This window comes from Salminus brasiliensis, chromosome 9, assembly GCF_030463535.1.
Source record: "Salminus brasiliensis chromosome 9, fSalBra1.hap2, whole genome shotgun sequence".
NCBI classification, from domain to species: domain Eukaryota; kingdom Metazoa; phylum Chordata; class Actinopteri; order Characiformes; family Bryconidae; genus Salminus; species Salminus brasiliensis.
The window spans coordinates 14,699,195-14,710,369 of record NC_132886.1 but is presented as its reverse complement, the minus strand read 5'-3'; the positions used below and the strand labels follow the sequence as shown (position 1 = coordinate 14,710,369).

At 40.8% G+C, this 11,175-nt stretch overlaps 1 protein-coding gene across 1 annotated transcript in view; it reads right to left on the bottom strand.

The window, feature by feature from the left end:
* dvl2 (dishevelled segment polarity protein 2) overlaps positions 1–10,899 on the bottom strand; it is an 18,586-nt gene extending 7,687 nt beyond the window's left edge. The window contains exons 1-2 of the mRNA XM_072687543.1: positions 10,396–10,899; positions 2,343–2,412 (exon numbers count right to left, since the gene is read on the bottom strand). Of these exons, the coding sequence (XP_072543644.1) occupies positions 2,343–2,412; positions 10,396–10,556 (231 nt within the window). The 5' untranslated portion in view covers positions 10,557–10,899. The remainder of the gene's footprint in view (positions 1–2,342; positions 2,413–10,395) is intronic.
* Between the last annotated feature and the right edge of the window lie 276 nt (positions 10,900–11,175).

Here is an 11,175-nt window from a genome sequence, read left to right as displayed (position 1 = left end):
GGACACATGTTCACTGTCTCACTGTGTGTCTGCGTTCACTAGTGTGTATGTGTGCGTATTTTCACTGCGCGGATAGGTTAAAGGCAGAGGCCAAATTCCATCTGTGTCCAACACAACTGGTGAATGTGGTTGTCTTTGCCCTGCTCGTTTACGCTCTGATAAAGACAAACGTGCATCTGGTGTGAGCGCCAAATGTCCGCAGATTTCCACAGATTACAGGTGTTGCCGTGTTTTGGCGGCGCTTTAGGTACACGCTGTACTCTGGGGGAAGCAGAACATTCCAATCCCACGGGTGGGACTGTACTGACCAGAGAACATCCACAAAAAAAATAGTACCTGTGAAAGGGTTTAAATTGAGGGTTGTCGCGATACCAGACTTGCCATTTTAACCGTGATACCTGATAACTGTAGCATCACAATGCTCAACACCAAATGATCTTGTAGCATAAAACAAAAAAATCTTTTGCCTAAACACCAAATGTTGACTGGACTGAATACAGAAAGATGCTCACATCGTAATGCAAACTAAAATAGTAGTGTAAAAAGTACAGAAAGTTAGTGAACTGTTGGCCAGACCGCAGTATTGAAGACATACTGAACTTTCCAGAATTACAATACTTTTGTCTAATCGATTAAAGTGGCAGTTATGCTGCCATATAATTAAAAGACTAGTTATATAATAGTATCTTGAATCTTGTTTTCTTTCTGGTCTCAGAAATCAAAAGTCAAATGAAAATTTGAGTTATCTATAAGAAGTAAATAAAGCAGCAGGCCCAATAGGAAATATACCAAGACTGCTTTGTTAGTTGACATTGACCGTAGACTACAGAGAATAGAGTAGCGTGTATAATATTTTCATGGTCCGACTTCACGCATAATCTGACTGTCCATACTGGTCAGTCAGTCAATCTGAATGGGTCCTGTGAACAGCCAATGAAAACTGAGCACAAAAGTCATTGTCAATTAAGACATGTGCCTCTTATGTACGGTAGACTCCAATATTCGCTGTGCTTCTCACAAAAACTCATGCTGCAGTCTATACTGAGCATGCTGACCCACCCACCCATGACCTCATGCAAGTTAAGTGGTTAAAGTTGTGAAAGAGATCCCTAGTTGTTTAGTGTTTTTTTATTTTTTATTATTATCCAGAAAAATCTGTGCGGAAGTGAGAATAATTACTAGAACCGTATTTTAATAATCTGCAGCGACTTTAAAAGTCGTGTAGTGTAGTCAAGGCTTACAGGACACAATGGGTGAAAGCATCATGCTGCCCATGTGACTGTACGCTATTTAGACTTTAATAAAAAGCAGATAGGCTTTAGTTGGAAAAAAGAAAACCTGATATGTTGTTCTGCTGTGGGAAAATATCAGCTTTTATTCTCTAAATGTAGCTCAAGTCTACACCCTCATGGAAAGGTGGAAAACAGCACATACTGTGCCGCAAGTCACACATATCCAGTGTCTTAATTATATAACTAACATACAAAAAGGCAAATAAATCAAAGTCTTTCTTAAGACCTGCCAGCATTCAGGAAATTCTATTCACTGCTGCCTGAGGATATTAACTCTGATCTGCACAGCCTTAATAACTACACTTACATGATTTAAACAATCTAATCAAATATCAATATTTATCTACATGCTAATGGGTCTTCTCTAATTACATCAAAGGTGTTCAATAAATCACTTCTATAAGCGGTGGGAGACTGAAGACCCTTTTAAAGAGCAGGTGTATGGGTGAAAACCACAATCTGTGCACCTGTCCCCCATCTCCTTTTCCTCCACGGTGGTATTGTGGACTCTCCCTCCAGGGAGCCTGAGCCACCCTGATGCTGGTATAGTGTTTCCGTCTCAGTGGGTTTTGTTTTGTCCAAGCCTTTTGACTTAAGAGCCTGAGCTACAGTGGGAGTTTTTAGTCAAGGCTGGGTTTCACTCTGTGTGAAAGGGTGAGATACACACTTGGAGATCTTTGAGGCTAGAAGACACTAAGACACTAAATGTGGGTCAAATGGTGGGGCTGTCCTAATGCTACACTATTCTACTGGATGACGTAAGTTTGATAAAAACTAGACTAGAGACCAAGACTAGAAAGACTCCTGGCCTGCATAAGTGTGTGCATGTGTGTCAAGGACCTGATCAACTAATAATCAGTTTTTTGGGTGTCAGTACAAATCAATACATGCAGAATAATAATCCAGATTCGAGTAAACCGATATAACCAACTCTGAATAAACGTTCTACCTGACGGACTGAGGCGGGTAACACGTTCATGATAAATTAAGTAGAAAAAAAACCCTAAAAATAGAAAGAAAAGTGGAAGAATAGAAAGATCTTGCACAAACCCAGGACACCACTCGACCGTTGAAGCAGGGCAGCTTGGCACCGTCATCAGAAATCTCCTCCTTGACGACTCTGGAAAATAGACATTGAAAACAAACAATGTGTTTAAACCCAGCACTAACATATAGCAATTAGCCTTGAACACACTAGAGTTCACCATGCATGCTTCACACAATAAATTGAGGAATACAAGGCTTCACTACAGTTCTAGATAAAATACAGAACTAGATAAATACAATGGCATTCAATAAATATATCAATGCAATTTAATAGTAGATAAATACTGCTGAATGTTCAGATCGCATAATGACTGACAGCACTCAAACAACCCCAGCATATGGTCCCACAGGCTAACATTAGGAGTCAGCACCGTCAAACAAGACTTCCTCAGTGCTGTTAGACCAACAGTTTCAAAATACTGAATTCACCCCTTCAGTAAACACAATGTATTTCACCTGAAAGGCTAACAAGGGCATGCTATGTTGAATTCTGCTCTCTGAACAGTATGGTTATGGAGCCAATACCGATGGTCTTGCAGCATGACCGTCTGATCAAGGGTGGGGACAACCAGCCTTCAGGATATGCTAAATTATTAGCAAATTTATGTGACCGGTGATCAGACGCTAATTTAGCCAATCCCATGTGATCCATATTTTGCAGTTTCTAATCCAATCAGAAGATGGACTGATACATAGCCAACCGAGCCTTCCATCACGAGTATGGGTTGTAGTATGTTTGTAAGTGTCATCATGCTGAGCTTTTGTGTATACAGCACGTTTTCACCTAAACTGTTGCAGTGCCAGGTGAGTTTTCTGAGCTTTTCTGGTACAGCAACACAGTAAACAGTTAAACAATGTTAAATTGAAGGTTTTTCCTGTTGTTTTTTTTTTATCTATTAATTAAGTGATACTAAACCACCTAATCAATCAATTCAAATCAAACATTTTTGTCTTTGCATCATTAGTCCTGGGATGTTTCTTTATTCATTATAGAACAACACTAGCATACTTTGTGAGTATCTGAATGAGTGAGAACCATAAATGAGTATATAGTAATATTAAAAGTAATGTTCAATTTCAATAGAACACTTAAGTTTAATCTAATATTTCAATATAATAAATAAACAGTTTGTGTTTACATAAAAAAAAGAATGCAATCCGCTTGATTTTGTTTTAGCATTATTTCTGATTTACTTCATTTTCTACTCAATTTGGAAGGCCAATTCCCCATTCATATGAACTCCACCATCACCAGCAATAGCGATCACATGGGACATCCGAGAATGTGAAGCCAGCCACCTCCTCTTTTTAAACACTGAGCCAACTCAAGCAGAGCTGAGCCAACCAAGCAGCTTATATCCTTATGGGTTATAAATCATAATCAAGGTAAAAAGTTCAAATAATCGTGACACAGATTTGAGATCATGTTGCCCAGCACCAGATCAGAGAAAAAGTTAAACAGAAAAAATATGTTTTTTTTTTCTTCTCCAATGCCTTTAGTAAAGGTCCTAGCTTCTTTTTCAACCGTTTTTGCAGAGAACCCATATAATATTGATTGCATTCAGCAACGAGAGCCTTAGTGAGGTCAGGATGTCAGATGATCACCACCCCACCTCACCCCCAACTCATCCCAAAGGTACTGGCTGAAGAATTATTACTCTAGAGAACACAGTTATACTGCTCCACGGCTCAATCTTGGGAAGCTTTATACACCTTCAGCCCACGCCTGGCATTAGGCATGGTGCCAATACTTTTCTACGGGACTAGAGAAGCTGTGTCTAATACATTCATGAGTGTCCACAAACATTTGGGCATACATTTACATTTTTTTACATTTATGGCATTTAGCAGACGCTCTTATCCAGAGCGACTTACAAGGTTACTCGTATTACAGAGGTGGGTTAGTGTAGTGTTAGGAGTCTTGCCCAAGGACTCTTATTGGTGTAGCGCTGCATAGTCACCCAGACCGGGAATCGAACCCCAGTCTCCCACATGGTGTGGTAGCTCAGTGGCAGGTAGTGGTGTTATCTGTTGCGCCACACCAACCACCTACACACAGTTTTAGTTTGATTTCCGATAACAAAATAAGCCCATCGCTGGAAACATCTTTAAAGTAACTTCAAAATGAGTGAAATGGGGCTCCGACTCTCTTATAATTCCTCAGGTTTCAAAGGAGCTACCCCGGCTCTGAACTGGATGTAGACTGAGCCTGACGCCACATTCCTTTCTGCACTACGAGCTAATGGACTTCTTAATGATCCTGACCTACACCAACAAACATGACGCAACCAAAGACTATTTCACGCAGCACCTTAAAATTCCTCAGACCTGCCCCCATTAACACACTTAACCAGTGCTTTCTGAAATGATCACACTCACAAACCCACTAATGACCCTCAATCTGGACCTGATAAACGACCCCTGAAACCTTGCGCAAACAGACAGACAGACAGAGGCACTAGAGGGGAAACAATTCGTACAAACAACGCACTCAAATGACGTCTACTTTAAACGCGTCATTCAGACACACTCAGACAAATATATGAGCGTTTGGGCAGTACACACATAAACATGTACCAAATAATACATCATCTTATTTCGGCCCTGGTCTTAGTCGCAACACACGGTCCTGATCAGCATACATTCAAAGACCACAATGGATTCCAGTATACTGCATGAATCTAGATTAAGATGCAGAAGATAAGGTGGTTCAAAAATAAAGAGACTGAGGAGCAGAGCAGAGAAATGTGGTATGAGAGATATTATCCAACGGAAGACGGGAACGAGCACAGAAAAACAGGCCGAGCATTTAGTGCGGTGGTGTCAAATTGCAATACGGAGATTTAGCTTTAACAGTATTGACGGAGACAAAAATGTGTAGAGGTTTGTGTTATTTGCTTCAAAAGTATATATTTAAATAAATAAAATAATAAATCCTGTGGGATTCGAACCGGCAATCCTTGGATTACAGTGGCAGTGCCTTAGTCTTTATAATGAATTCAGAGTAGGGCTGGGCAAATAATATAAAATTAATTTTTAAAAAGTGTCATTCAGAACCTCACTACTCGACATAATCTTGTCCTTTTTTTTTTTTTTTTAACCATGTTAGTACTCTGGAATCTAAGGCATTTTTCTTGATCTTCTCAAATTCACCCTTGTATGTAAGATAATATACAAACATTTAATATCAAAACTTTAATTTAATATCAAAACTTTAATAGGGTGAGAATCTCACCCTAAACAGATTTTTTTTAGTCTGTGTAAAAAAAAAATAATTTTTTTTTTTAATTTAAAAAAAAAAAAAACACACTTTACTCAAATTGTTAAATCCATTTCATGCACTAAAACAAAGTCTTAGGTTCGCAGGAATCCACCAATTACTGATGAGAGGCCAATAACGGACACACAAATCCACCATTTAGACACAGCAAAAGGCCGAAGAGGAGTTTCTAAACGGCCATTGGTCAGTGTCATACAAAACATGGCGGACACATAATTCCAGCAATTACAGACATGAGGCAGATGATGGACAACCACATCTACCAGTTAGACACAGCGAAGGAAGAAGATGAGTTTCTTTACCCTTTTAAATAGCCTCCTAACTCCAGATGTGAGTCTCATAATGCAATCGATAGGTCGGGCTCTACAGATTTAGGAAATGCTTGAACTGTATTTCTGCTCTGTATTATCGCAAAGGGCTAAATTCCAAACCACCAGAATAGTACTGACTCATTTTATTGATGCCCCCTACATTTACATACACCCGCAAGCCCTAACTCATTCGGCCTACAAGCTAAATCACAATGGGCACTTAGAGAAAACACTCCAGACTGTACTAGAAAACGCCATGCTACGTGAACCAGGCCCCGTGACTCTGGCTTTGTCTGTGACAGGGTCCGCAGAAGGGGAGTTCAAAAGCAGCATGCGACGAAGCAAAAGCCATGGAAACGTGCGAGTGCTAGGCCTAAACCTAACAAAGTCTACTGACCGTGAAATCTTCAGCTTGCTAACCGCACACCACACTAAAGAGAACACACAGAGAATGGCAGCACCAGGTAAGACCTAGAAATAATTACAGTTCCTGTTACAGTGATAAAAACTATGCTATGCTATATGGCTCCAGTAAGTCATCACAGTAACGTAAACAAGCCAATCAGAGCTGAGCCCATCATCTTTTGTAAAAATACATCTGGCCAATTTTAACATTTTTTTATATCAAAGAACAACTTGAATTCTATGGCATTATTAATAACCAACCATCAGGTAGCACTTACCACTACGCTTACGCTACTATAAGATCAAAAAGAAAAACTATCAACTAGCATTTAGCTATTATCTCAAATATCCCTTCACACATACAATAGAAATATTAAATAACAATAAATAAAACAATAATATAGTAAAGCAATAATGAAAATAAATGGCACAATACATGTCCAGTGATCACAGAGGTAGATGAAAAGGCTAATTTTCTTCTTTCTTCTCTTGATGCAGAAAAACACACAAACAGGTGAGGTGCAGAATATCCAGCTTCATCTTTGTTTTTGTCAGATAATAATGATTTTGGCATTGTTAAATAATGAGAGCTGACATACCATGTGATTAAACGCAATAGCACAATGGGAAAATGTTTTTTATACTTGTAGTAGCGCTGGGCGATATGACCTCAAATCAATTTTGGAGTTAACTGAACGATTAATGAAGGATTGTATAAGCTGCTTGTGTTGCTCAGTGTTTCAGTTCTCCTCCATGTTGCTTCCATGTATGTTTTTAAGGAGAAAATACATAAACACACACAGTGGGGGGGGGGGGCAACTAAAAAAGAAATAAAAATAATCATTGACATGGGCAAGATGATGTCAATTAGAGGTTCTGAATGTTGACTGATTAATCAGCCAGCCTTATTCTTGATGAATTGGCCAACCTCCAGACGCTTTCACGTGCCAGTGCCCACGGTAGAGTAACTTCAGCTTGGTGAGTGAGGAAGCTAAAGCCAGGACATTAGCCAATTGGCTTCTCATGGAAAAGCACTTTCACTACAGCTAACAGAGACATGCATGCGGCACCACGACGTGACCGACTTAAGCAAGCAACCTTCTTTTAAACCTGGTAATAGGTCTGTCAGGTACAACGGGTTACAGGGTTTCTTTGCATTGGTGAAAAACCTTTTGTAGACGGTTCTATATGGAACCTTTAAAAAAAAAAAATGGTTCTATACAGGGTTCCACTATTGTCAAAGAACCCTTTTCAGCACAAGATCGAACCCTTTTCTTTTTAGATACATCATTAATCGTAATTTTCCCTTCTTCCTTGTTCACATTTACATACCTGCATGCACATTCAGTTAGCATAGAGTACCACTAAGCCACGCCTTCATTAGCCTAATGTCAGCACTCAGTTTTGGAGGAATCACGTTATGACCAGGACAAGATGTGAACACCAACCACCATGTCTTTTGCACATACACTCACTCCTGAGCACACTCACGGTCTGTCTCGCTCTCTAACTGTCCCTCTCTCTTCATGTTGATTCTGCCCAGACACCCAGCAAATGGCCTCTCTCCAACCCGACTACACCCCCCACCCCCCACACACACTCGCACATACACACCCCACTCCAACCCTTCCCTACCACACACAGACAGCCTGACAGCTGGCTCCATGCGCAGCAAATCAAAACAGCAGCATCAGAGAGAACCTACTTCCCGCTCCCCTCCACCACCACCGTATCACCTTACACCCTGTCTATGCATTTCTGCACTTCAACAATAACACACACACATTCACGCAACCAGGTCAACTGCATTCAGAGCCACACACACTTCAATTAGACACAAACAGCTCTCTGATTACTGGGAAGGGAGAACGCAAATCTGTGCTTGAGGTGTAAATGGTTGAGTAATTGACACGCTGGGCTAGGGCTGGGTAGTAGGACTATGCTATTGTCGTCGTGAAAAATCACATGAGAATATACTTCACTGAGGACATCATGGGTATCGTCAGTACTGCTTCACACTGAACACAGACAGACAGATTTAGACAAGTAAAAGAGAGGCAGTGGTCATCAACTATCAGTGTTTACCAATTGCACAGTAACACACAGCTCATTGAATGTACTGCAAAAGCTGCGCGGACATCACCGTTACACAAAAACCCTGTATCTCCATTTTTGCGGTTTTCACTTTGACAGAATGTGAATCTGGAAGTTGTCCTTTACATTGTGTCAAAATGTCACGAAAAATGGACCAATAGAAATGACTGGAATACAATCGTCTCACATTGACCTCCACTGATCGTTAGGAAGGCTCTTTCCACCTCCTGGAAAATTGTAATTTTGGAGATACAACATTTTTGTATGACCATGAACACATATACAATTTTCCTTGATTCAGATTTTTACATTAATTCAACCCCATGTGTTACAATTCTGCCGGCGTGATGGTGATCATCAGACCATTATGTAGACTGAACCATCTTTACTGACACAGAAATAACAGGAGACACTCAATGATCGTGAGATAGTTTGCTGATGAATGCATTGAGGCCAAGGTGGCATCCCACCAATTTTTCAACAATTCTTCAGGATTCCTGAAGGATTCCTGTGAAATGGTGCATTGTGTTCTTATGCAGTGTTAATTATGGTAAAACAGTGGAGGCCTTACAACAGCCCGCCATGAAGGATTTCTTCAAATGTTTAAAAGTTTCAGACCAAAACCATCTCACAAAACTACCACAATTCTTTAAAGCCTCAGGTATCAGCAAAGGTATTCTGAATTACTTCCCGCAGTAGCTTTCCGTGAGGTCGATTTTAGAGGTAATAAACACTTGCAATACGTCTGTACACACAGATCTGAGCTCAAAATGACGGTGAGAATACTTAAGCATGTTCTAAACACTCATGAACATTTCATCCATGTCAAGGCTAAATTACTGTGCTTTATATAGAGCGACTGCCCTTATTAAAGAAGTCCTCGATAACTCATTTTTGAGAATGACTACAATAAAAGTCTGTTTTATAAACGAGCCCTGGGCTACCCATCCCCACCGCTGTGAATAATACTGAAATGGGAAAGTCGGAAAAGTCTCTACAATGACTTATTTCACATCAAACCTCTCCTGGAAGACTGTTTATATCTGGACAATTGAATTATGCTGAAATTGTGAAGAATCTGTGGAATTCCCCTTTAAACTGGAGAGTAAACTGTTGTCAGCTCAGGAGCCATTTCCCCACAGCCAATTCACCATCTTTTCCACAACATGTGGTCTCGTTAGGAGGAAAACAGAAAGCCAAAGTGGACAATCTGTTAATTTTCTTAAACATATTCCCTAACAGCGTGATGAACGAGACCTGGACAGGTTTTCTCTTGCAAGAGCTCCATTAGGTGTTTAGGATAAAGGACAGGGCATAGAAAAAAGAAAACCAAGGCCAGGATGTGGCATGGGTCCAGGAAAGGAATATTTACAAGATGACAGACATGAGAGGAATTGCGATTAAGAGACAAGCCAGTTTAGGGATTTTTTTTTTTTCTTCTTCCTTTTTTGTTGAGAAGAAAAATCAGTGTTAAACTAGAGGTGTCTGTGTGAGTTTGTGGAGATGTGGAGCTTGGAGATTAACAATGCCAGACATGTATGCTGTACTTTGGTGGGCCTGGCATTCAACTAAGATAAATAAGAGAACTAGCCCACACTTTAACTACTCCATCTGATTTTAGGTCAATCGACTTGTTACCTGTCCTGTCCGTCCCCATTTTCCCACCAGGCAGAGTCTCAGGAGTGTGCATAACTGATACTTTGCTACCTTGAACAATGCACTATAAACCTGGTGGGACTCGCAGTTGTTAACCAGTTAAACTGTCAACTTTTCCTTTGGCAGAAAGTCTTAAAAAGTTCAACCGTCGCAGCAACAAGGCGTGTGGAGCACAAATCATCAACGAGAGCAAGAAATGTGAACTTTCCCAGCGTTTTCTGGCCCTTTTCTAACTACTTTTCTTCCTCTCGGCCACATCATTTGCATGGCAACCCATTCCTGCAGAGCCCCCACTCGCTCGCTCACTCACCCGAAGTCCTGATCCATAGACTTGAAGAAGAATTTGTAGTTCGGCTTGTTTAGGACTTGCTTGAAATCCAGCAAAGTGATTTTTTCGGCCGGTATGGGAATCTTCACCAAATACGGCGTCTCCTCTTCGTCGATGTGATAAATTATTTTGGTTTCCGCCATTCTTTCCCCTCTGCTTTTCCCCCCTTGCTCCACAAAACTATGGAAGAGGCTGTTAGCTAGCTGGCTAGCGCTAGGTAGCTAACGAGAGGAGGAGGAGGAGGAGGAGGAGGAGGAGGAGGGGGTCGAGTCGAGGCTCAGGCTAACGTTACCAAGCAAGTCCTCTTTGGTCAAACTTTTAGCGATCTTAAAAACCACTTAACGTCGCCCAGCTCCACCTCGTTAGTTTCTTTAAACTCCGCACATTTTCTTTTGTTCTTGGTTAACTTTGTTAAAAAAGAATCGGTTAAAAATGTCTTTAAAAAAATCCCGACTACATGAACACGGGCAGCTTTCCTGCAGGCACTTTTCTCCAACAACAACACAGCGGGATCTCAAAACCCCTCTCCAGTGCAGGCCAACGCGGCGTGTGACGTCAGCCTGGCCAGGGAGGGCCCACATGAGCATGGATATAAGGATAGGGTTAAAGGCACGGAAGCCCACCAGAAGAAGACAGGATGCTTTCTTCTTCATCATCATTATTATCATCATCATCATCATCATCATCATCATTATCTTCTTCTTTTTCTTCTTCTTCTGCTCTTTGTTCAGATCACTGAGTCCTGGCTGGTTGTTATGTGTC